This window comes from Hylobates moloch, unplaced genomic scaffold (assembly GCF_009828535.3).
Source record: "Hylobates moloch isolate HMO894 unplaced genomic scaffold, HMol_V3 SCAFFOLD_19, whole genome shotgun sequence".
NCBI classification, from domain to species: Eukaryota; Metazoa; Chordata; class Mammalia; order Primates; family Hylobatidae; genus Hylobates; species Hylobates moloch.
In genome coordinates this window covers 50,576,544-50,603,651 of record NW_026652294.1, presented here as the reverse complement: position 1 = coordinate 50,603,651, position 27,108 = coordinate 50,576,544, and the positions used below count along the sequence as shown (strand labels likewise).

Here is a 27,108-nt window from a genome sequence, read left to right as displayed (position 1 = left end):
CATGTGTGTATATCAGCAGACACATCCCTTATCCATAATGGCTTAAGGAACAACTGTGCCCAGCCGCTCCTGCACCAAAAGACACAGCAGCAACATGGCTGGAACCATCAACCCAAAGCCAAGACCCGCAATGAGTCAGAATTTCTACGTGATAAGAGAGACACTGTTGCCCCCATACACATGCCCTGGCTCATCACAGAGCCACACCCCTCCCCACCACGCAAGAACGCAGCACTAAGCTCTCAACACGACAGATCCGGGGGCAGGTCTGCAGCCAGTGGCAATGTTTGCTGAAACACCCTCTGTATGCTTTTCTGTGCCCACTGAGACAGTAAGAGGAAGGAACTAAGCCGAGTGGGTTGCATGAAACAGTAACAGATCAGCGGCAGCAGCAGCTCTGACTGGGCATTCCTATAGGCCTAAGTGTGGATCCTGGAACACAGTGGACAGGCTGGGAGGTGATCCCCAGAGAATTACTGGAAAGAGCCTGGGATTATACAAATGCTGAGTTTGTGGAGGGCTAATAATATCTACTCAGCCATGAGTTCACAGCAGTCGGGCTCTAGTTTTGCTTTTGTTGTTGTTGTTTTTTTGCAGGGGAGACAGGGTCTCGCCATGTTGCCTAGCCTGGCCTTGAGCTCCTGGGCTCCAGCAATCTTCTCACCTCAGCCTCTTGAGAAGCTGGGACTGTCAGCACATGCCACCACGCCCAGCTGGGCTCTAGTTGTTAACCATAACAATATGGTAGCTCAGAGCTCTCAACAAAACTTGGATCTGAGATTTAAACTCTTCACCCCAGTGAGTGAGAGAGATGGGCCTTCAAGGGTTAGGGACCAGGCTATGGGAGTGGTTCTTGGTCAACCAAAGTCACCACTCTCAAGAGTGAGCATACCCTTGACCCCTGCCACACAGGAACACAGACTGGACTGAGGCTATAAAGTTGCTTTCAGAGAGAACTAAGCTCCTTGAAGAGCCCAACAGGGATTCTGGGTGAAGTGAGCACAGAAGAGACAGTTTTGTTTTTTCTGTTGTTTTGTTTTGTTTTGTTTTGTTTTTAAAACGGAGTCTCGCTCTGTCACCCAGGCTGGAGTGCAGTGGCGCATCTCAGCTCACTGCAAGCTCCGCCTCCCGGGTTCATGCCATTCTCCTGCCTCAGCCTCCCGAGTAGCTGGGACTTTTCAAGTGCCCGCCACCACACCCAGCTAATTTTTTGTATTTTTAGTAGAGACGGGGTTTCACTGTGTTAGCCAGGATGGTCTTGATCTGCTGACCTAGTGATCCGCCCACCTCAGCCTCCCAAAGTACTGGGATTACAGGTGTGAGCCACCACGCCCAGCCAGAGAAGACAATTTTAAATCCAGCTCCAAGGAGCCAGCACAGGATGCCTGCCTCTCCCAGGGCCCGACACACTGAAAAGTGGAGACGTGGCTTTCCACAGATACATCAAGACAGTGGTGCTAAGCACATTCAGGATGTTTAAGATACAAGTTGGAGAAAAATACTTAAGAAAAGCTTCTCTTTCAGAAAGCAATTTGGCCATCTGTATTAAGAACTATAAAAATGTGTAAACCATATCTGAACCCATAATCCCACATCTGAAAATCTAGCCTGGGAAAATGATCCTAAATGTGGAACAAACCAACATAGAATAAACTTCAGACTCCAAGATGTTCATTATGGTATTATTTACACTCACGGAAAATTGGACATTATCTAAAGGACTTCTAAGAGAGAAAAGACAAGTTAATCATGATGGAATTCTACGATCAACTACTATGAAGGTATGGAAAGTGATGATGATGCAGACTATGAAATAACATGGTTAGATGCTGATGATAAAGAATTTAAGGAAAAAGCAGGATACAAAAGTTTATACACACACAGCATGAGCTCAACTGTGGTTTAATTTAAAAGAAGTTAAACTCTCAGACCCTGTACGATGGGCTGGCTTCCAGCAACCTCAGCATTTCCGAGAGCCCACAGAGGCCCTGGTCTTGCCTAGGAGACCCCAGGGCCTGAGGATGGCACACTCATGGGATTATTTACATAGCCTCCCCCTGACCAGCAGGGCCCTGGCTCTGGGTTGATTTGAGGACATGTGAACATTACCAGGGAGGTGGTGGCAGCGGTGGTGGCAGCAGCAGTGGCAGCGGTAGTTAGGTCGGCATTCCTCTCTCTCTCTCTCTCTAGGAGGCGGAGAGTACAGAAGAGAAGGTAGGTGGAGAATAAGAAGCAGATCAGAGAGGAACTCCTCCTTCCACTTGCTCTGCTACAAACAGGATTAACAAGTAAAGGCAAAAGGCCCCTGCTAGAAGGAAAACAAAAAAGAAGAAAAAGAGAAAAGGGTGGATGCAAGGGAGAGAGGTAAGGAAAAGAGAGGCAAATGTCAAAGCTGCAAGGGAAAAGGGGCCCATTCTGATGACCACTTTTCCAATGCAAAAACAAATTCCTAATAAGCTGTCATTCCTTGTCACAGAGTCATAAGTGAGCAGAAAAAATGGCGTTTCCCAGAACAATGTCCATGGAAGCAATTCACCAGCAAATCGAGTCCCCAGGAGAACAGAGAGACACACAGACTAGGTGGGGCACACTGCAAAGGGGCAACACTCAAACAGTGATGGCGCAGAGACCCTCCCTGGCCTTCCCACTCCCACTCCCCACCCTGGCAGGCTCCAAAGGGTCCAAGTGCCCGAAGGAAGGGGAAGCTATAGGACAGGACCAGCCCTACCCCAGTCCTCCCGAGCTCCGTTCTCACACACATCAATCTGCGCACTGACAGCTGAGGTAGAAAATGGAAGGCAGGGATGGGGGGATGGTAGAGATGATCAAGACAGAAACCAAACCAATGGGGCCATAAGCCCAGGCAGCTGTCCTCACTAATGGGATAGACCCAGGAGTCTGCTTCTCCCCAGTTGATCTTGACCTTGTGTAGGAACCAGCTGCTTGGACCAGTGACAGAGACAACTGCTGAGGTAGGGTGACAGATGCTCTTGCTCACTGAGGGTACAAAGGACTGTCTCCAAATCCATCCTCAACCAGCCTGGAACTATCACCCCATCATCCTAAAACAGTGCACAGAAGAAAAGGAAACAGGAGAAAACTTCAAAGCCAGACAGAGTCCTCAGGGCAGCCCTCCCTCCATTTCTCCACAGCCTTTCAGGCAGGCTCCAGCTCTGCTTCCCGGCCATCATGTGCTTACCTTTGGAGGCTTCCCTCCGCAGGAACAATCAGAAGACCATCTGCCTCACTCTGGGGGGTGGGGGGGAGGTGGGAGGGTCAAAATTCAAAGTGAGACCATAAAGGTGCTGAGTCCAAAGGACCCTAAAAGAGTTTTGTGACCATTAACAATCACAAGGCTAAGGTATTAATAGGTTTTCTGCATTTTTACCTGATAAGGGAGGTCACCCCAAGGACTGTCACAGGCAGCCTGTGCTCTGGTCAGCATTGAGCCGGAAGCTTCGGGGAGAGGCCTAAGGGAGGGGTCCTGTAAGTTCCCAAGGGTCATGACCTGGCCCCACTGAGAACGGAGGCTTCACTTCCAAGAGGCACAGATCTAGGCAGAAGACCAGGAGTAGGGAGTCCTGAGACTAGGGATAAACAAAGGGGCAGGAATCCCAGGGAGAAGCCCCGTGCTCCACTCACTGACTGCATCTGTACTGACTATGCACCAGCTGTGTGGTCAGAGAGAAAGAAGGGGGGCAGACATGAGGGACTGGGAGTCCGGGGGCTGGGGTGAGGCTGGAACTCAGATAATCATCCCTTTCCAGAAAGTTCTGAGCAGCCTGAGAGCTGCAGGGAGGGAGAAGTCAGCTCTATTCCAGGGGCTCCACAGAACTAATGAGGTTGGGGAGGGAAGCTTAAAAGATAGCCAGAGACACACTAGGAACAGAGGGGACAGCATAAGCAAAGGCACACAGAGGGGAGAACAGAGGTGTCTGGGTGGAGATGGGGAGTCCAGTGAAGTAGAGAGGAGGAGGAAGTGGCTGGAGGTAGGTCAGGGTCTCAGATGCTAAGCTTGGGCCTTCCGACCCTTTAGACCCTTGCCTGTGGGCAGTCGTGAAATGTTAACAGGTTTTAAAGAGGAAGTAACATGGTCAGAACCAGAAAAATCCTGGGCAGCTGAGGGAGAGGAACAGAGGTGCCAGAAGATATGCAATCGGAATTGGAGAGACCAGTTCTGTGTATTGGCTGTGGGGCAAAGGGCTGCCATGGTTGTGACAAACCCACCTGGCCAGTTGTGCCTGCATTCCTTACTCATTTCGTAATTTTTATGACAGGCAATCCCACAAACATTCTGCATTCCTTAATTTAGGGCTAGTGCTACCAGGTGGTGACCTGCCCTCCCTTCACCTTGAGTGAAGTCTCGTTTCTGGGTTCGAGTATTAGGAAATACAGCATGCATCCCTGTTTGCTATGATATCTTCTCCTTCTGCTGCTTCTTTTCTTGCTGCCGTTGAAGTGGGAATGCTACATCTTGGCATCCACGTCTCAGAGTACAAGGAGCCAAATAGTATTCTCCCATGCTGGTGAGCTAAGGTCAGGGGTGGGAGGAGAGACCTTAAGGAAAAAGAGCAACTCTTGTTCTTCTGTATCTCAACCAGGAAAGCCTCTCCCGGCTCATTCCTTCAATATCCTTATTTTAAGATATAAGTTAGTACAGTAATTACAGAGGCATAAGCCAAATGGGAGTGGTTAACAGCTTACTACAGACAGAGTATGAGTCATAACAACTTGTGAAAGTTCACTCCTGTGTGTGCAGCTTGATACGTGGCCCTACTCTGAAGAGGCTTACAGGCCCGGGATGGCCTCTGAGATTCTGCCACCTGGCTCACTCCACTATCCATTACCCTCTGACTCCAAGGAGTCCAAACCAATAAGAGGAAGGGTCCTGATGCAGGCCCTGAGTGGGGGTGCAGCAGGAGGCGGTGGGAGCCATGAAGAATTCACCACCACAGAAGCAGGCAGAGGAAGCAGACAGAGGAAACAGGCAGGATGAATGGAGAGCGCAGAGGCAGGAGTGGACCATCCCAGTAATGGCTGGTATTTACTGAAGGTTTACCATGAGAAGGACGCCTCACAGCCCTCCCCACCAAGGAGGAAACTGAGGCCTGCAGAGCTTAAGTAACCTGCCTGAGGTCACTGACTGGAAAGTGGCAGTGCCAGGACTGAACCCAGGCAGTCTGAGCACACAGCACACTCTCAGCCCTGGATACTAGACTGTGAGCAACACTGGGGGCACCCTGGCCATGAGGAGCATCACTGATGCCCTGAAAAGGCACTAAACCTGGAGTCAGACGCCAGGGTTTAAGTCGCAGCCCTGCTGTTGTCTATGTGACTTTCGGAGCCTGTCCCTCTCTGAGCCTGTTTCCTCACCTGTGACATGGAGCAGAAGTTTCTACATTGTCTGGCCTCAGGGGTCTAGGCAAATCCTAGCAGAGACTGAATGGGAAGCTAAGGAAGTGGAAATGGGACACGGCCCCTACTTCAAGTAGAATGAAACCCTTGTGACCTGCTATAAGCAGAAGGTTGTGTAGCATTTCAATGGGGCAGAAAGAAATCTGATACTGAAAAGCCTGTTTGGGAACCCTTGGACTAAATGTCTCAGAAGCCACTCCTATTTTGAGCATTATTTCTGTCTAATCTTAAATGGTATATGTGTGTGTGTGCATGTGTGCGCATGTGTATGTGTGTGTGTGAATGAAGAGTCAAAATGACAGCAGGGTGTCTGGGCCAGGGAGAAGCTGAGAGGCTATAAAGAGGGCTAACAGCCCATAAGGTTTATTTGCTCAACAAACAGTGCAGAAAGGTCAAAACCAGGTGCTACAAAATCCCTTTCTTCTTCTTCTAGAATATAACCATAAAACAGATAACGCAGGCAGTTCCTAATTTGTAGACAGGATGTGCTCCAAATGCTTCTCCTTTCACCTCTATTTTTTCAGGATTCAGGTTTCCCATTACCATTTTATTATTTATTAGGTAATATTCTTTACTGGGAAGATATGGCAGAGTTTAAGCATTTCTCAACTTAGTTATCTGGACTCTGACCATATTTTCCCAAAAAGATCAATTAGGGTGAGATTGGAGCAGATGATAAGAGAGTAGCTGGGGAAGTGGGAGAAAAAGAGGAAAAGATTCTCCTAAGGTGGAAAGTTAACCCTTGGAGGAGAAGGAAAGGATGAAGAGAAAAAAAAGTATGAGGAAAAGCAAAGAAAAAAAAAGATGATGTTGACAAGATAAGAAAAAAGGAGGTATATATGTTTGAAAAACCAAAACTAAAGTATTCCTGATGCTAAGTTGTGAAGTGGGAAGAGGAGGGAGGGAGGGAGGATGGGCAGTTCCTAGTGTTCCAGGGAAAGCACGGAGGCAGTTGGGAGGAGATGCTAACTTAGGCCCGCTTTCCCCAAAGTGTGACTTACAAAACACTTATCACTTGAGATGGTTCTTGGAAAAGTTCTCTCATCAGGCAAGCTCAGGAAACACTTCTGGGGTTACAATGTACACCGGGGTACCAAAGGCTCTGCGGGAATGAGACCTGCTTTACATGGTTCAACCCAGCATTCCTCAAGCGTATTTGGCTCCATTTGGGGAAGCACACTTTTAGAGGAGCACTCTCTTAGGTGGTGCCCAGTGTTAGCCAGCACAGCTGTGCCACCAGTCTGAGCTGGCTTGGTTAGTTGTTCTGTCTACTCGGATTCAGGTGGGCAGGAGCATGTAGCTGGCAGAGGACATTCAGAAATCTACTGTGTTGAGCCTGGGGAGTGTGTAAATTGTATCATAGGAATTTAAGCTGGTGGCTAGATTTTACTGGTCCAATATTTGACTTCAAAACAGGGAAGTCTCACATTCACCTAAACTGCAACATATCTAGATGTAGCATCCCACCCTCCAGTCTTCCTTGAAATGAGCCACCTCAGTTCAAAAATTCAGCATCATCACTAACTCTCTTTTACACTCTTTACCCAAGTATATATTTTATTTATTTATTTATTTTATTTTTTTGAGACGGAGTCTCACTCTGTTGCCCAGGCTGGAGTGCAGTGGCATGATCTCGGCTCACTGCAACCTCTGCCTCCTGGGTTCAAGAGATTCTCCTGCCTCAGCCTCCTGAGTAGCTGGGATTACAGCCGCCCACCACTATGTCCAGCTAATTTTTGTATTTTTAGTAGAGACGAGGTTTCGCCATGTTGGCCAGGCTGGTATTGAACTCCTGACTTCAAGTGATCCGCCTGCCTTGGCCTCCCAAAGTGCTGGGATTACAGGCATGAGCCACTGCGCCTAGGCCCAAATATATATTTTAATCTACCTATATGGCACCCAGACCACAGCTGCCTGTCTTCTACTCAGGCAGATTTGTGGGATGCTGTCAGATGCCTGCTGAATAAGATATGACAGCATTGTATCCACAGTACATCCCTCATCTACTGGCATAGCAACTGTCAAGGGAGAAACGAGATGCAGCTGGCACGGCTTGTTATTAGTCATCCCTGCTGGCTCCTGGTGATGGTGGCCGCCTCTTCCAGGTACTCGCTGCCACTGCTTTAATAACAGGCTCCTGAATCTTGCCATCATTGGTATGTGCTAACTGGCATCAGACAAATGTTTCTCAATCACAGAGCTTTTCTTAAACGAATACTTGTTGGGTTAAAGTGACCTGCACTTTGCAAGACATTTACCTGTTCTCTCTTGCATTCTCCAATATTCTTCCAAGGTGACCCACAACTGCGTGGCTGTCTTGCCTGCAGGTGTTCATAGGGCCCTGGTCTGTACCTCACTTGGCCAAAGAATTCAAACAGCCTCAAGGGGTTTGCCCACCACCTGCTCTCTTGCTTCAGTTTCCTTGTAACAGGGCTTGTTCTGCTCTCTCCTGCCTCACAGGCTTAGCTCTGACACCTGGCCCCAGGGCTTCTGGTGCTTTCCTACCCCAGTGGACATCTCAATTTCCAGGAACATGCAAGGCTCCTTTCTGCCTTGAGGTCCCTGCTCACTGGCCCCAGCTGAGAAGCCCATCTCCCTGCAGACTTTAGAACCTAGTTTATATCCTGTTTCTTCCAAGCCATTGCTCTCTCTCCTTCCTCTGAGCTTCCAAAGCATTTGGCAGCCACCATCCAATCAGCGGATATTTGGGTCTGTTAACAAATTGTTCCCTGGGAGGGTCCCACTTGCCAGAAGTGGGTTGGAGGCTTCGGGACAGGGCAGGACTGAGACCTTACACTTCTTCAGAATCTCCCTGCAGCAAGTGATGCAGCACAATGCCACAGTAGTCCTCAAGTGCTTCCCCTGGGGTCCCAGGGAAGGTGCACAGAGTCCCTTGACTTTGATGGAAGCTGTAAACTGCCAACAATCCTCCTACCTAAAGCAGAGTTTATCTCGAAATGAAATGGACATTGGGCCTTGTAGAAATGGGCATACTCAGACTCTTCAAATGAATTTCAATGAAATTGGGTGCCTAGATAAGTTAGATGTGTCATTGCACCTAGGAGGTTACAGTCTAAAGACATGAATTTAAGTGTTAGGGGTAATCTTGAAATATCAAAGTTATACTCTTGGGAAAATAATGCTCCTCAAATAAACTGAAAAATTTATTTCAATAAAGATGCCTCTTAGATCAATCTGATTCTCCATGCCATGGTGATGAAAGTTGACCTATCCTTAGCATTACTTTCCTAAGCAGGGCTAAAGCCCAACACATATGGATCAGATGAGCAGTGAGAAACTTTTTCTCAGACTCGGCCCAGTCCACATAACTCTCAGATGGCCCACGAATCAGACTTCTCCAGATATTTCACCAGGGGCTGGCATGCAGGCATGCGACCTGAATTAAGGGCACTGTCTCCAGGTGCCCCAGGAGACACACTCTGACTGGATAAACTTTGAAGTTACCTAAAAGTCTGACATCTAAATGGTGGTTTTATTTTTAAAAGGAAAATACACAGCTACACAAAGCCAGAGAATAATCAGTGTGTACTTTGGAATAATTAGGGTTGTCTTTTTTCCCAATTTTGCTGGAAGGCTACTTCCAGAAAACAAAAACAGAACAACGAAAACACTCCAGCATTTCCCTTGGCTATAGAGTTGACAGCAATAGGCAAGCACACTGTTTGGCGTTTAGCTCATCTGCACTGGTGGTGGCTGGGAGGCTGGCTCCTCGCTGTAAGTGCCAGATGTCTGTGAAATCACTCCCTTTCCCCTGCCCTCATTTCACACACATCTGATACACATCTGCACGCACACACACCCTCTCTCATTCCACCTTCCCAGGCCTCACCTGGTTGATAACATAGATGCCATAGTCCAGCTGCTGGCGCTGCAGGACTGGGTGCAAATAATATAGCCAGTACTTGAGGTGCTCCTGCCGGTTGCGGAATGGAATGATGATGGCCACCTTGTGAGGAGAGACGCAGTCCCTGGGGGCGTAGCGGCCGCCCATCTTCACATTTGGGTTCTGCTTCGCCACGAGCTCCAGGTCCACAGGCGTGTTAAACTCAATCAGCATGGGGCCCACTAGAGAGGTGGAGGGAGGCAGAAGTTAGCAGGCCACAGGACTCGCACTCCACAGGCTGCATCAGATGGCCAGGCTGCAGCTGCAGAGGAAATGTCTCCTCCCGGTAGGCAACGTGGCCACAGAGAGGGCCCTCCTGCCCAGAATCAGGCACCACATCCAGCATTAGGGCAACCAACCATCCCCAGAAACCCCCTTCAGTGTGGGACAAACCTAGATGGTTGGTCACTCTGTGAAGCACTCGCCTGCCCAGGACCCTCCCCGCTCAGACTCCACTGTAAAATGGAAATAATTTCTACCCAGACTTCCTGATAGGCTGTTGTAGAAATCAGTGATCATGGATGAGAAGGCAATTTCTCGAAACCCCTGAGGTTGAGACAGCTCTGCCACCTCCCAGCTGCGTGGCCTTGGACAAATGGCTGACATTATCTCTCTGATTCTAGCCTAACTGGGGAAGGATGTGTGTGTGTATATATGTGTGTGTGTGTGTGTGTGTGTGTGTGTGTGTGCGCGCGCGCGCGCGCGCATGTGTGCACATGCACTTTGGGGACGTCAGTGTGGAGGGAGTTAGCTTCGAAGTGGAAGGTAGCAGGAGTGGCATGAGTGACCACGTCCCAGGAAGGGACTCAATGGAAGGTGAACCAAGGTCTGGGAGGGATGGAGGCAAAGAAACCCCAAAAGAGACTGAGGGAAAATAAAAGAAATAGCTGGAAACACAGAAGAATGCTTAGTAACAGAGGGGATAAAGTACCAAAGAGGAAGAAGAAGTAACAGAGGGAGGGATGACTCCCAAGTTTCTGGCCTAGAAGAACATGGATGCAGATGAGAGAAGTAAGTTGGTAAGAGAGTGCTTGCCTCAGAAGAAAAATGGATGAGGTGCAGATTGTGGATTGTGAGGTAACGGCAGGTGGGAAGAGGGATGAGGAAAAGGTCACATACTGGGTATGTGGTATACGTGGTGCAGTCCAGGCAACACAGGGAATCAAGGCTCTGCTGAGAGTCAAGAGCCAAGACTTGAACCCAGGCTCCCCATACTCTCTGCAGACCAGACCGCCTCAAAACGGGTTCCAGAAAACATCAGACCCAGCAAGATGCTTAATGGAAAAACATGTCTCGTGGTCAAATAAGAACGGGAATGCTGCATATTAAATCTTGCTTCTGCAAAGTCACGACACACACCAAAGGCTCTGAGAAGTTGTGCAGTCGAAAAACCCCCTTCGTTATATTTAACCCACCATTTCCCAAGCTTATTTGGCTACAGAACCATTTTTCCAGGGAACACACTTTGGGAACTGTTACTCTAGTGTAACCAGCTTCACCTGTGAAGCAAATGCGTCACAAGAACAAAGGAAGGAACCTAGAGAACAGGTAGGAACACCAACCATAAGCACAGATCAAAATCTGAAACATGCTGGTGAGAACCCACCCAGGGCCAGTGAGCAGGCTTCAGCCTGCCCTGTTTATCAATAATGCGTGGCTCTCCAAGCACCCCCTACTCCAGGAATTACTCGCCCTTCTGAATTGAACAGCCTGAGAAAAAAAGCTGTGGGCCTGGTTCCTCTCACCAGATAGCTGCCTCTTCCATCCCCTTCCCCAGGACACATCTCACACCTTCCCTCCCTCCGTAGCTGACCCAGGTCCACCATCACAGGACCTGTTCCCATTAGTTCGTTTTCTTCTGAGATACAGCCCCGACCATATTACTTTCTCACTAAAACCTCCAGTGGCTCTAAGGCTGTGTGGCCCTGCACAAGGGAAGGCCAAGGCCCACAGCTGAGCAATAGGCCCTTCAATCTCAGCTCTGTCTGTTTCCCTACCCATCCCTTAAGCCATGCCTGTCCACACTTTTCTCTTTGCCAGAAATGCTCTTCCCACTCTCCTCTAACCAGCAAACTTTTACACTGAGAGATAGGCCTCAATCAAACTTGGTCCTTTTACTCTCTGTGCTATCACAGAGCTCAGACAGCAGACCCTGTGGGGCAGGGAAGAAGATCCTCAGGGCTGCCTCTCTGAAGCCCTGCTCCCTCTCTGGTCATGCACCTCCCTCCTGGAGGGACAAAGGCCTTGAAGCTCAGTCCCTTGTAAGACTGCCTGCTGAGCCAGCTCCCACCTCCCAGGGTGCCCTAAAGTGAGCAGGCACTGTGCTCTTCGGAGAAGACCAGGACTTAGTCAGTGGTCACCCCGGACAAGTTTTTCCCAAACCTATCACCAGAATTGCTTGAGGAAGTTAGTACAAATACAGAATCTCGGGCCCTTCCCTTAAGAGAGTCTGCGGATTTTGGGAAGGACCTAAATGGCTACCTAACAAGGAGCCCAGATGATTCTCACTGGGCAAGCTGGGTAGCAGGGCTCCGATGGGCCATCTGATGGGCATCTGATGTCAAGCCTTAGGGCTTTCGGGCAAAGAGGGCCCTCGGGGATTCCCACCATTCACACCCTTCCCCACAAGGTTGGCCAGGCCTGGGATGCCCAACACCCAACCCCGGGCAAAGCCCCCTGGGGGGCCCTGCTGCACAGTGAACTTGTGAAAAACATGAAGAAAAGATCTGTCACAGGGCTCTTTTCACTTCAGAGGGCCCCCACAACATCTGCAGCCCCCACCCCACCTTTGGTTCTGAGGATGCTGCTAAACATAACCCCATTTTGGGGAACCCAAGAAGCACCTGGGCTGTCACCCTGCCGACTTGCTGGTATCTTCTGAAACCCACCCAGAAAACAGGAATTCACACGTGGCCTGGCTCGCTTCCGCGGGACAGACACCTGCAGGCTGGAAAGTGTCCTGGTGTTGCCCCATCATGGGTTTCAGAAAGGTGGTCCTGAAGTCAAGAGCCCTGGACAGGAGAAGAGATGCCTGGGCCCTGGTCCAGCTCCACCAGTGACTTTCCAGATGATCTCTGGTATCCTGAGAGTGGAGAGTACAGCCACTCTAAGGGTACTGGTTTCCTCATTTGTAAACTGCAGGGACTGGACTGGATGATCTCTAAGGTCTCAGAACGCGCTGACGTGTCCAGTGACACTTGGTAAACCAGGAGGAGTGCCGAGATCCAAAGCAAGATCTTTAGACAAATCCTTGCTCCCACCTTCCCTGCCCTCAGCATAAATTTCCAAGCAGACAGGAGACGTGAGTGTCCTGCATAGGAGAGGTGGAAAGAAGCCTTGATCACCAAGCGTCACATTTACCTACGTCTCCTCTTACCTCAAATCCTAGGCTTTCTCAGCTTCTTTCTTGGATGTCCATCTTTGCCCCTTTCTCTTCTCACTCTCCCTATACCCAGGTCTTCGGTTTAAGCACATGACAGTTCCCAAACCTCTGTTTCCATCTCATGTCTCTCTCCTGACCTCATAGCCAATAGAACATGGCTAGCCATATGTCATGGGCACCTCAAACTCAACCTGCCCCAAATGGACTCTCATGCAACCCCACCACCATCACCACCTACAGCCAGACCTGCTTTTCCTCAGGATTCCCTCAGCAACTGACACCACCGTCTCCCCAGGACAGAAGCTGATACCTGGGTGGTCCATCTTCTATTCTCCCTCCTCTCTCCCCAACCCCAACACACACACTAACGCTCTCTCACCCTCACACACACACACACACGCCCACTCGCTCCCATGCCGGGGCTGTCCACAGCATGCTGACAACCCACAGAAGCCGATCGAGCACCAAGCCAGAGAGTCTTTACTCTGAAATGTCTGTTAACTGCAAACTTGCCCTGTGATATGTATCAAGACCACTTTCAATTTGTTTCAATTGATACTTTCTGGGTACCTACTGTGTGCCAGCCCAAGGAGGAGTGGGTTGAGGTAGGGAGGGAGGATGGACAAGATAAATCCTGCCTTCCAGGAGCTCCCTGCTGAGCATGTGGCAGAACCTAAATGAAAATTACCCTGGTTTAAGGATGGCCAAGGAGCTTGCTCCTCCAATGGCTCTGTGCAGAGCTTTATCACTGAACAGCCTCTTCTCACTCTCCTGCTCCCTTCTGAACTCGCTGTGCCCCTTGCACAACCCCCATCATGCTTCCAACACACTGAGACACCTTGACCCCCAATCCTGCCCTTCTTGCCAATCTGGCAATTTTTTCTCCACAACTCTAAGGATCTTGCAGCTCACACCTTTGAGACAACAGACAGCAGCCCCAGACCTGGAGGTGAATGACTAACTGGGTCGAGTGCCAGCCAGGAGGCCTCCTGAGTGCCCTGCACACCTCCTGCCATACTGCAGGGGCCATGCTCTGCTACACACCTGGCTCTGTCCCAGTGAGAAACTCCAGAGAGCTCAGACTCCAGGAAGGCAACAACTACCTCTGTTCAGAATCATGCAGACCTGCGACCAGGTTTCAGAGCCACTGCCTGGGGTCGTGGGGAGAGGCTCTGGGAGGAGGCAGAGGGCTGAGGGCTTCATGACAGGCCTCAAGCCGAGCCAAGGTGCCCTTGCTGTGCGGCGCATGGCGTGTGCTACCACAGGCTCTCGGCCCCGCTGGGCTGGCTTGTGTGTTTTCTTGGCTCTGGAAGCTGGGAGGCAGGGTTACGTAAGCAGATGAGCAGATGTAAGCTGTCCTCGGCTCCCCCAGCTCAAGCCCCGCCACGTGGGCCTCTCGGCTGGGAGTCCAGGTCATGGCCTTGCATGTAAGTCGCTCAATAACTTCAATGTGTGAGCTCAATTCAGACAAATTCCACTGCTCCCCTGCCTGGCACAGCAAACCCAAACACATACATGCCCCTCCATCAAACGCCCTGCTAATCTAAGCCAACACCAGCATGGGCTCCTGACTGGTTTTCATGCTGGCTGAAGCACCAGTTCAATCCTTTAGCCTCAGCAAAACAGGCTGAAACATCTAGTCACTGTTTGTCAACTGATTGGTCAGTGGGTCGAAGAAGCGTTGGCCTGATGCTTTATTGTGACAATGTTTCACTAGCCCAGGAATGAAATCATAGAAGTAAAGACCACGTAGGTGTTTTTTCATTAAACTAAAGGTAATCAATGTATAGGAATGCCCTTTCTTCCAAGATTAAGTGCTTCTTACTCTTTGAATATTAAAATGTCCTTTCTCTTATGAAATCATCAGAGATTTTCATGCTGGACTGATTTTTAAAATTTAATTTAAAAAAAAATCCTTCCTTGGCAGCCATGGGTCAGGGCTCTAAGTTTCTTTTGAAAATTTCCTGGACAGGAAATTCAAGTATTCAGGAAACATTTGGGAACACGTGGAACTAGGCAGTGCCTAGAACTCTGTGGCTCTGAGAGTTGGGATATTGGAATTTCTTCCTGGGTCTCAGACCTGATAGTACACTGCACAGCCCCTCTTCACAAATCAGCTCCCCAACCAGTGCTGTTCCACAGGCTCATGTGGGTGGGCTGCTTCTCTCTGTACCAATCTTCCAAAGGCCAGGCGCACACCGCAAGCTGAGCCAGGCATTACCACCAAATTCCCCAGCTTGAGAAAAGATTTGCTTGCAGCATTCTCGTGAAATCACGGTGCCCCTTGAGGTCCCTTGGGCTAGAAATGAGAAGCACCATTTACTGTACGTGGCTCACCCGTCATTCTGGGAAGAGCACAAGCTCTCTAAGTCTGCAAGGGCTTCAATCTAACAAATCTAACAGCTGCCTGGCCTTAGCTCAAACACCATCCCCCCAGGAAGCCTTCCCAGACCACTCAAGGTTGGTTCTTAAGCATTTCACCCACATCCCCTAAGCATTCACAGCACCACATCCATTCACATTCAAACACGTACCCAGTTAGTATGTATCATGTGCCAGGTGGTACAGGGCATGCGGGGGTTGGCGGGGGAGTGGGTGGCAGTGTGAGCAAGTAAAGAAGAGGTCTTTGAGGCCGGGCGTGGTGGCTCAAGTCTGTAATCCCAGCACTTTGGGAGGCCGAGACAGGCAGGTCACCTTGAGGTCAGGGGTTTGAGACCAGCCTGGCCAACATGGTGAAACCCCATCTCTACTAAACCTCATCTCTACTAAAAATACAAAAATTAACTGGGTGTGGTGTAGCTGTAATCCCAGCTACTTAGGAGGCTGAGGCAGGAGAATCTCTTGAACCTGGGAGGTGAAGGTTGCAGTGAGCCGAAATCACGCCATTGCACTCCAGCCTGGGTGACAGAGCAAGACTCTGTCTCAACAACAACAAAAAAAGTCTTTGCCCCCAGGGGTCAAGGAGACCAGCAAAGCCAACAGTACTGGTGAGTGTGACAGGTAACAAACAACAAGCTAAAACTAGCACAGAAGAAGGGGAATCAACTAGGGGTCAGGAAGAGAGTCAAGGAAAGCTTTGCAAAGAAGCAGCTCCTCCATCAGGGCTCCTCAGTCCTCTTGGGAGGATTCATCACAGAGTTGTGTCCACTTGGCTGCCATGCACATGGGAGTACGCCAACAAATCCTAGCTGTGTGGGTGGCGCGCAGCTATCCTCTCCGCTTCTCTGCCACCTGCACAAGTAACAAAGGTTTCCATAAACCTACAAGAAAACCTGACAGAAGAGCAGGGGATGGAGAGCCACCAGAAGGGGCTCTCGATTCTCACGTGAAGCATTTTGCACTGAGTTTCAAAATCTAACTCATGAAGGCTTTGAAGGTGTAGGAAATGATTTATTTCTTTTTTTTTCTTTTTGAGACGGAGTCTCGCTCTGTCGCCAGGCTAGAATGCAGTGGCACAATCTTGGCTCACTGCAACCTCCGCCTCCCAGGTTCAAGCGATTCTCCTGCCACAGCCTCCCGAGTAGCTGGGACTACAGGCGCACACCACCCACGCCCAGTTAATTTTTGTATTTTCAGTAGAGATGGGGTTTCACCACGTTGGCCAGGATGGTCTCGATCTCTTGACCTCATGATCTGCCTGCCTCGGCCTCCCACAGTGCTGGGACTACAGGCATGAGCCACCGCGCTCCGCTGGTTTGTTTCTTAAATCAGATGTTTGTGGTATTTTTCTTTATACCTTTGGTTATATCTTTAAACTTGAACAATAAATATTTTAAAATATGACCCACAGATGGGAAAGGTGACCCCCCTCCCTAGTCCCATTCCTAATAAGGAAGTATCTTCCAAAATAAGGATGTCAAAGCATACAACTCAGTGACCAGAAAACAGGAATAGTCTATTCTTAATGCTGACACGATGTCTTGGGTACACCACACACAAACACAGGTTCAACACCCCCAACACCCACTGTTCTTTCCACCAACTCACCATCCAAGCCACTATTTGTTTCTTTCCCTAGGACCTCTTTTTTTTTTTTTTTTTTAAGAGGCAGTTTCTCGCTGTCACCCAGACCAGAGTGAAATGGCATGATTATCGAACTCCTGGGCTCAAGCAATCCTCTCACCTCAGCCTCCCATGGGACTACAGCACATGCCACCACACCCAGCTAAGTGAGAAACATTTTTTCAACAGGAAACAGAATACATCTGTGGTCTCAGTACCCTGCATTTGGGAACAGAGAGAAAAGCAAAGAATTTGCTGAAAAAAATAGGCCAGGTGTGGTGGCTCACACCTGTAATTCCAGCATTTTGGGAGGCTGAGGTGGGTACATCACCTGAGGTCAGGAGTTCAAGACCAGCCTGGCCAACATGGTGAAACCATGTCTCTATTAAAAATACAAAAATTAGCCGGGTGTGGTGGCACTTGCCTGTGATCCCAGCTACCTGGGAGGCTGAGGCAGAAGAATCACTGGAACCTGGGAGGTGGAGGCTGCAGTGAGCTGAGATCATGCCACTGCACTCTAGCCTGGGCAACAAAGCAAGACTCCATCTCAAAAAGAAAAAAATAATAAAAAATAAAAAAAATTAAAGGAGACTGCCAGACAAGGTCCACACAGCAGACCCTAGGTGGCCAAGTGGGAAGCTGGACCAACTGGGCACAGTGGGACCAGTTGCTCATCCATTCATCTGTGCTCAGAAACAGTCCTGCCACATGCCTGACCTGCTACACTTGGTAGTTCTTCTAAAACATGACTTAAAAGTGACTTCGTCAGCAATGAACCACTGACTGACCTCAGTGGAACTGCCATTTCTCATGCCTTGCTCTCTCCCTCATTAAAGTCCCACTCAACCTTCAAAGGCCAAGCACTCAAGTTTGCTTTCACAATGCTGGTAGGTTTCCATCTATTGCAGAGGCTTTCATGCTGTGGAGTGCAAGAAGAATCATATGCAGAAGTATGTGAATTTGTAGATTCTTGGGTCCTACTCACCAGATTGATTTGATAAGCCTGGGGCAGGGGCCCAGGAATCTGCATTTTAACAAGCACTCTAGGTAACTGTAATTTTATGCAATTCCCTGGACTACATTTTGAGAAATGCTGGTTTACAGGTTCACTTATTAACTACCACTTCCCTCCCACCCCCATGAAGCTATTTAAGAATGAGGTCAAGAAAAACAACTTACACTCAGGAACTACTGTGTATTTTCCTCTCTGACAACGTATAACATGATTTGCTTTCAGCTTTTGCAAATGGTCAAATATAACAACTATTTTGGGATCCATGGTTTGAATATCTTTTTTTTTTTTTTGAAACTGGGTCTTGCTCTGTAGCCCAGGCTGGATGGCAGTGGTGCCAGCTCACCGCAGCCTCAAACTGCTGGGCCCAAGCGATCCTCCTGGGCTGTAGTCTCGGCCTCCTGAGTAGCTGGGATCACAGGCACGAGCCACACAGCTCAGCTAATTTTTAAATTTTTTGTAGATATAAGGTCTCACTTGAGATGTTGCCAGGCAAGTCTCAAGCTCCTGGTCTCAAGAGATTTTCCTGTCTTGGCCTCCCAAAGTGTTGGGATTACAGGCATGAGCCACTATGCCTGACTAAATATCTACCTTTTCACTCTTCCTCTTAATTTTCTAAGTTCCATTTTCTCTTTATTTATTTATTTTTGAGGAGGAGTCTCACTCTGTCGCCCAGGCTGGAGTGCAGTGGTGCGATCTCAGCTCACTGCAACCTCCGCCTCCCAGGTTTCAAGCGATTCTCCTGCCTCGGCCTCCCAAGTAGGTGGGACTACAGGCACGTGCCACCACACCTGGCTAATTTTTTGTATTTTTAGTAGAGCCGGGGTTTCACCATGTTGGCCAGGATGATCTCGATCTCTTGACCTCGTAATCCATCCATCTTGGTCTCCCAAAGTGCTGGGATTACAGGCATGAGCCACCATGCCCAGCCCATTTTCTCTCTTTCTGATTTTAAATTTATATTGGTCCTTTTTATGGTATGTGTTCTTATAAGCCACCTCAAAAACTTCAGGAAAGAGGTAAAGCAACAATTTTTTGAAATTCAAACCAAATGTCATCCCCTCTTCAAAGCTTTCCCCAGTCCCCTCTCGGGACCAATCAGTCCCCACTCCATATGCCTGCAAAATCCTTCACAAACCTTGGCTGGAGCCCTGCAGGTATGAGGCACCAGTCGACCTGCCTGCTTCCTCCCTTAGACATCTTGAGGGCAGGGGTTGTGTCCCATTCCTTTCTATGCTGGGACAGTTCCTGGCAGCAAGAGCAGCAATCATGTGTTGACCCACACTGCACTTGTTCAACTAAGAGGTGAGAAGCTGAGCTCACAGAGCTGGGAGCCATCTTGCCTTTGATGTTTTAGAATCTAAGATTTTAGTCTTAAATTACAGTTAAGATCAAGGTGGGGCAAAAACACTCTCATTTCTGCCAGATGAGGTCTTCACAGCAAGCCTAGGTGGCCAAGTGGGAAGCTGGACCAACTGGGCAAAGTTGGGCCAGTTGCTCATCCATTCATCTGTGCTCAGAAACAGTCTGCCACATGAGGCCTTTCTTTTTTTTTTTTTTTTTTTTTTTTGAGACGGAGTCTCGCTCTGTCACCCAGGCTGGAGTGCAGTGACGCAATCTCGGATCACTGCAAGCTCCGCCTCCTGGGTTCACGCCATTCTCCTGCCTCAGCCTCTCCGAGTAGCTGGGACTACAGGCGCCCGCCACCACGCCCGGCTAATCTTTTTGTATTTTTAGTAGAGACGGGGTTTCACCGTGGTCTCGATCTCCTGACCTCGTGATCCGCCCGCCTCGGCCTCCCAAAGCGCTGGGATTACAAGCGTGAGCCACCGCGCCCGGCCGAGGCCTTTTGTTTCTAGGTTTAGTACCTGATTCATGAGCTACAGCCACCACCCCCCAACCCCTCCAGCACCCCCATCAATTTTAAAATAAGTTTTCTCCAGGCTCTAGGCCTAGCATCTGACACTTTGTGGCAATGGATGGCCTAACCTCCTAATAAAAATGGTGCACTTTCTTGGCTAAGCCTCACGTAGCCACACCAAACAGGCTCTTCACCAAATGTCACTATTTCCTTGAGAGAATAACCCCAAAGCTCAAAGTTTTACATGGGTCACAAAATCACCAGAAAAACCTCAGGTGGTCACTCAGCCCAGGATGCTGTCGCCAAGCATATCAAGGCCTAAATCTAAGGAAACAGCGCCATGATCAGATTCTGCCACCTCAAAGGGCCAGGATCCACCTCGAACCAGACCCTAGAGAATCCTGGCAGACCAGGGCCAATAGAGCCGTGGGAATTATGTGTTGGCTCCACGGTTACACAGGAAAGAAACTGAAGGCCAGAGAGGAAGACAGACTTCCTCAAGAACATTTTTGATTGGCAAAAAAGCTGTCCTAACTTCTCCTTAAATAATCTTCCAGAGTTCTGATATTCCTGGATGCATCCACACAGCGGATAACAAATCACAGAATATGTGCCTTTACTGTCCCTGCGCTGTACCTGTGGGGATTCTGTCTCAGAATCTTTTCCAATTTAGGGGCCCGGGGGGCCTTCAACTGATGGAGGTGGCATAAAATTGAATCTTATTTGACATCACTGATCTAAACCATTCTCAAGCATTACTTCTATACCGTATGTGGTCACAGATCCCCAAGTCTGTGGGGCAGCAGAAGCAAGGAGAGGACATGGGGAAACCTCTGGGAGACCCCAGAACAGGCAGCATGACAGTTCCACTTCTGTCCAGTGGGGAAGCCACAGAAATGCAAAGCCTTGGGGTCAAGAAAGAGTGACTGGGGGTCACAAGCTTTTAAAGCCCAGTAAACAGGCTCCCAAGTGTTTGGTCTCTGGAGGAAAAAGTCCCAAGAGGAATTTCTGCTTTCTTTGGTCCTCACCCAAGGGCAGATTCCTCCTTCTCACTCCTTCCGCTGGAATTTCTGGAAACTGTGGAAACTGTGCCTGCCCACAGATATCACTACCAGGAAAAGGCTCTGAGGCCTACTTGCCTGTAAACCCCATATTAGCCCCAGGAAGATCTTGCTGTATATCTGTCCTTTTAGAACTAGAGCGCTTCCAGAAGGGATGATTTCAGCTTCTCAGAAAGGATTAGAATGGTATAGGCATCTGGCATTTTATTTTAAGACTTTCACCTCCAGGCTGGGGCAGCCACCTGCCTCCTCTGCGCTCTCCTCTCAACCTGGAGCCAGTTACTGACAAGTAGCCCAGGAAGAACTCCAGAGTCACACTTACCACTACTCCCTCCAGGGTCCCATGCCTCACTGCCAAGTCAGGATGCTGGTGAGGATGCTTTGCTTTGCACCTCCTTAGGCCATTTGTTAGAAGAGATTTAGACATTTGACACACAGTCTACAGGAACTAAATGCAATTTTCTTTTTCTTTTTTTTTTTTTGAGACAGAGTCTCGCTCTGTCACTCAGGCTGGAGTGCAGTGGTGCAATCTCAGCTCACTGCAGCCTCTACCTCCTGGGTTCAAGTGATTCTCTTGCCTCAGCCTACTGAGTACCTGGGAATATAGGTGCATGTCACCACACACCACATCCAGCTAATTTTTGTATTTTTAGTAAAGACAGGGTTTTGCCATGTTGGCCAGGCTGGTCTTAAACTCCTGACCTCAGGTGATCCGCCCGCCTCAGCCTCCCAAAGTGCTGGGATTACAGGCGAGAGCCACCGCACCTGGCCCCTAAATGCAATTTTCAAGGGAAGACAACACAGTAGGAAGGAATCACAGGAGGAAGGAATCACAGGCTAGGTTTCAAATCACTCCTCTACCTCTAAAAAGCTACAGGCAAGTTTTATAACCTCTCTAAACTTTGTTGGTGACAGCATAGTTCCTAATACACACTAGGCCTATGACATACATTTGCTGAATAAATACAAGAATAATATTTGTATGTAGACCCCACACTCTAAGAGGAAGACAAGTCATTCTTCTTTTTCTTTTTTTTTCCCTGAGATGGAGTCTCTCCGTCACCCAGTCTGGAGTGCAATGGTGCCATCCCGGCTTATTGCAACCTCTCCCTCAGGTTCAAGCGATTCTCCTGCCTCAGCCTCCCAAGTAGCTGGGATTACAGGCACCCACCACCAGGCCCAGCTAATTTTTGTATTTTCATGGAGACAGGGTTTCACCGAGTTGGCCAGGCTGGTCTTGAACTCCTGACCTCAGGTGATCTGCCCACCTCAGCCTCCCAAAATGCTGGGATTACAGGCATGAGCCCCCACGCCCAGCCAAGTCATTCGTAATAGGAGAATTCAGTAGAGGATAAGGTATCATAAAAAGAGACTGTTTGCTGAGGAGAGTCAGCAGAGTTCAACTATACCAGCATACCTAACATATGGAAGAACAAAGGGCATTAACATAGTTACAGAAAAAGAAGAGTACTGGTGAGAGACTGCACAAAACAATGAGAAAAATAGTTTTATGTTCCAACAAAATACAGCATGAGCAAAGTGAACATATATATAATAGATGCAGGAGGCTGAGGTGGAAAGATTGCTTGAGGCCAGGAGTTCAAGATTGGCCTGAGCAACATATTAAGACTCCCATCTCTAAAAAAAATAAGATAAAATTAGCCAAGTCTGGTGGTGCACACCTGTAGTCCCAACTACTCAGGAGGCTGAGGTGGGAGGATCGCTTAAGCCCAGGATTGCGAGGCCACAATGAGTCATGATCATACCACTGCACTCCAGTCTGGGTGACAGAGCAAAACCCCAACTCTTAAAAAAAATTGTAAATAAATAAGTAAATAACAGATTCAGAAGATATCTGCAATGTCTGAGACCAGGAAGGGATTAATATCCAGGATGTATAAGGAATTCCTGCATATCTTCAAGAAAAATATAAGAACTTCAGTGAAAAACAGGCAAAGGATTATAATCAATAAGCAATTTACCTAAGAGGAATCCTAAAGACCATCAGGCATATGAAGAAATGCTCCAGCTCATTAGTAATCAGAGAAAAGCAAGTTAAAACAAAGAGTTATCCTAGCACATCTATTAGTTTGGCAAAAAATAGGAAGCTGGTTAATGCTGATTATTCACGGAGACACAGAGCCTGTCATGCTCTGCTGCTGGAAATGTAAACTGGGGCAGCCATTCTGGAGCTGTGTCTGGCACCCCTGAATCAACATAAACATGCTCACACGTTGCCCATAAAGGAAATGTTTAAGGATTTTCCTCACAGCAATATTTGCGAAGGTAATGCTGGAGGCAGTCCAGGAGTCCCTCATTACAGAAGGGGAAAAGAAACACTGGGATGGATGACAATCATGAGGTATTATTCAGCAGTTCGAATCAACATGCTAGACATATACACGGCAACGTGGATGGACCTTAAAAACAAAGGTGCACACTTGGCACCAATTCTTGTTTTCTAATTATGATTCTCTACTAAAAGGAACTAGAGCTCATTGGAGAAGTGACTGACTCTAGGGCTAAGTTGGGGAAAGAACAAGAGGACCATGGAACTTCTTGCTGTGCCTAAAAGTAAAAAAAAAAAAAAATGCTCAAAGAGTAATAGGATATGTCAAAAGAAAACAGGAACCAGGAACCTCTAAAGAGGAATCCCAAAGACCATCCCCCTGAAGGGGATCTTATTGGCTAAATCTGGGATAGTCTGAACATCAGAATACATAATGATAGTAAAGGACTGTGATTTAATGAAGTAAGAATGCACAGGTCTGCATTAATATATGAATTAATTAATAGGGAAAAAGGGTAAGCTCTTCCTTATAGAAGAATGCCAATTAACAAACATAGAAGGAATAATGGAATTAGAAAACCATCAACTACCATAATAACTGATTCAGGCAAGAATCATTTGTAGATGTTAAAACCCAGTGGATATCAAGAAAACAATGAAAGGTAAGAAAAAAATAAATAAAAAAGTGGATGAAAGTTTGAGGAGTAACAGGATATTTACATAATCTCAAAGTATATGCCCATAAGATACTTTAAAAATTTTTTTATTTATTTACTTTTTTTTTGAGACAGAGTCTCACTCTGTCACCCTGGCTAGAGTGCAGTGGTATGATCTCGGCTCACTGCAACCTCCGCCTCCCAGGCTCCAGCAAGCCTTGTGCCTCAGACTCCTGAGTAACTGGAACTACAAGTGCGCCACCATGCCAGGCTAATTTTTTGTATTTTTTATAGAGATGGCGTTTCACCATGTTATGTTGGCCAGGATGGTTTCAAATTTCTGACCTCAAGCAATTTGCCCGCCTCAGCCTCCTAAAGTGCTGGGATTACAGACATGAGCCACTACACCCGGCCAGATAGTTTTAATTTAAAATGGTAAAATAGTAACTATAATGGAGTAATGCCAAATGCCACTACAATGAAATCCTCAAGGTTCACACTGCCAATAAGGAACAAACTGACAGTGTGTGTCTCTAGATCTCGTTACACTGAGAAGAACTCAGCATCATTTCAGTGGTATTCCTGTCAAAAGTGAATAACCTGAATCTGATCAGGAGGAAACATCAGACAGACCTAAACTGAGAGACCTTCTACAAAATAACTGGCCTGTACTCTTCAACAATGTCACTGTCATGAAATCCAAAGGGCTTGGGAACTATTCCAGATTATAAGACACTAAGAGACATGACAACTGAATACAACACATGGTTTTCTTCTACCATCAAGGCTATTATTGGGGCACCTGACAAAGTCTTCCTAAGGCCTGTAGATGACATAGCAGAAATGTTTCAATGTTGATTTCCTGATTGTTAATTATACTATGTTTATATATATTTTTAAATCACCTTGTTGTTAGGAAATATACAGTGAATATTTAAGGGTAAAAGGAGAGAGATATATATATATTTACACACACACACACATATATACACACATATATATACACACACACACATATATATGAGAGAGAGATCTAGATACATCTATCTAAATTATATTAATATCTATCTATCTACAGGTAGATACATACACACACACACACACACACACACACACACCCACACAGAGAGAGAGAGAGAGAAGGAAAAAGTAAATATAGTAAAATGTTAACATTTAGGGACTCCAGAGGATATCCAGGAATTCTTTGTATTAGTCTAACAACTTTTCTGTAAGTCTGAAGTTACATCAAACTTTTTAAAAATAAAAAAAAACAGAACTGGATGAAAAACATATAATCAAAATGAGCTATAAAATGCCATTTACATGTGTTTTAAAAATGTATATATACTGTGTGACTCCATTTATGTGACATCCTCAAAAAGACAAAACAATAGTAATGAAGAATAGATCAGTGGTTGCCTGGGATTAAGGGTGGGAGGAGACTGTGACTACAAGAGGGATTTTTTTGGGGTGATGGAATTGTTCTGTATCCTGATTGTGGTGGTAGATACACAAAAATATGTATATGTTAAAATTTATAGACCATATGCCAAAAAGTCAATTTTATTGTAGGTTAATCTAAAAAAATTTTTTTTAAAGTTAAGAATACATCTATATATAAAGCAGTGGCTTCCATTTTGGCAAGGGCAAAAACAGATACACAAACTATAAATACATTAGAATAGTTGCCTATGATATACCTGGGAAATAGAAGTGGGAATGAGGACAAAATAAAACAAATACATAAGGCAAGAGAGTCCATGAGTAGACCCCAATGATGATTATTGGCCATGAAAGGAAGCTTGATGGCTGGATGGAAAGAAGGAAGGAAGGAAGGAAATAAGTAAGGGAGAGATGGCGGATGGAGCTGGATGTGTCCTTCCAGGGCTGTACAAAGGAGGGGGGACCCCAACCCCCTAGTCCAGACAAAGGTCTCTAAGGCAGGTGTACAGTATTGTGGAGATGAATTCATCAGCCATGAGAGACTGACCCATCTAATGTTAAATTCACTTCCCTCCTCTGACTGCTGACTCACCAGCTGTTAGCTTATCCTGCGGCTTCCCTTGCAGTGAATTCAGCCAGAGAATTCTAAGCTACTCAACAACAGTTCTAATCTTCCCAGTAAAGCTGCAACTTTGCATTCCAGTATGTAAGTAAGTCTCCTGGGAGTTTTATTACTGAATCAGCTGCCCCTCTAATCAATTTTGGAGCCCTGACAGATTTTCTGGAGCTGCGGTGCTGATTACGAGCACATACTTCTTTTTTTCTTTTTTTTTTTTTTTTTGAGATGGAGTCTCGCTCTGTCACCCAGGCTGGAGTGCAGTGGCGCAATCTCGGCTCACTGCAAGCTCCGCCTCCCGGGTTCACGCCATTCTCCTGCCTCAGCCTCTCCGAGAAGCTGGGACTACAGGTGCTCGCCACCACGCCCGGCTAATTTTTTGTATTTTTTTAGTAGAGACGGGGTTTCACCGTGGTCTCGATCTCCTGACCTCATGACCCGCCCGCCTCGGCCTCCCAAAGTGCTGGGATTACAAGCATGAGCCACCGCGCCCGGCCTACGAGCACATACTTCTTTCTCCACCTAGAACCAGACCTTGGACTGTGGAGGGCCCACTGCTCCTATGGGCCACCTGGGCACTCAGCCAGCCGTGTACTCCTGGCAATACCTCTCTGGTGTCAGGACTACTTTAAATGTAGCCAGCTCCAATTTCCTTCTCTAAGGTGGGGATAATTATGCCTTCCTTTCAGATGTAAGTGAAATAATACATATACGTACTTACTGCAGTGCTTGACACTAAGAGATATTCAATAAATGTTACTTTCCCTTCTCCCCTGACTCCTTAGAACTTCAAAGCTTACAAATTACTACAGCTCTATCAGCACACATGGCTAAATTTTCACATTTCTACTCTTAGCCACTAGAATCAGTGATAGATTTGGAGGAAAAGTCTGGGACCTTAAAGGGTCCCTGGAGTATTACATAAAGCTTCTTGCAGCATGAGTTGAACAGAAATTCTGTTCATCTTTTGCTGTCAAAGCCAAGTTGGTGGCTTCTAAAGTACCAACTTAGAAGAAAACTCAGGAGAAAAATTTTATCATTTCGGGATGGTGAAGACCTGCTTAAGTATGAAAGCAACCTGAAGTCATAAAGGAAAACATATATTTAAACACATAAAAATTCAAAACTTCTGGCCGAGTGCAGTGGCTCACGCATGTAACCCCAGCACTTTGGGAGGATCATTTGAGGTCAGGAGTTTGAGATCAGCTTGACCTACATAGTAAAACCCCGTCTCTACTAAAATACAAAAATTAGCTGGGCGTGGTGGCGGGCACCTGTAATCACAGCTTCTCGGGAAGCTGAGGCAGGAGAATCGCTTGAACCCAGCAGGCAGAGGTTGCAGTGAGCCGAGATTTCACCACTGCAGTCCAGCCTGGGCGACAGAGCAAGACTCCCTCTCCAAAAAAATAACATAACATAACATAACAACTTCTATATAGCTAAAGATACCAGAGATAAAGAAGAGT

General features: G+C 47.4%; 1 protein-coding gene across 5 annotated transcripts in view; it reads right to left on the bottom strand.

The window, feature by feature from the left end:
* The window catches only part of B4GALT1 (beta-1,4-galactosyltransferase 1), an 87,585-nt gene that overhangs the window by 45,526 nt on the left and 14,951 nt on the right, over positions 1 to 27,108 (bottom strand). For 3 of the 5 annotated variants that reach the window (XM_032753895.2, XM_032753893.2, XM_032138778.3), the window contains exon 2: positions 9,266 to 9,501. In XM_032753895.2, the coding sequence (XP_032609786.1) occupies positions 9,266 to 9,501 (236 nt within the window). Of the gene's footprint in view, positions 1 to 2,199; positions 3,063 to 9,265; positions 9,502 to 27,108 lie in introns of those variants that run through there. The other 2 variants (XM_058431323.1, XM_032753894.2) reach the window with 2 other exon arrangements.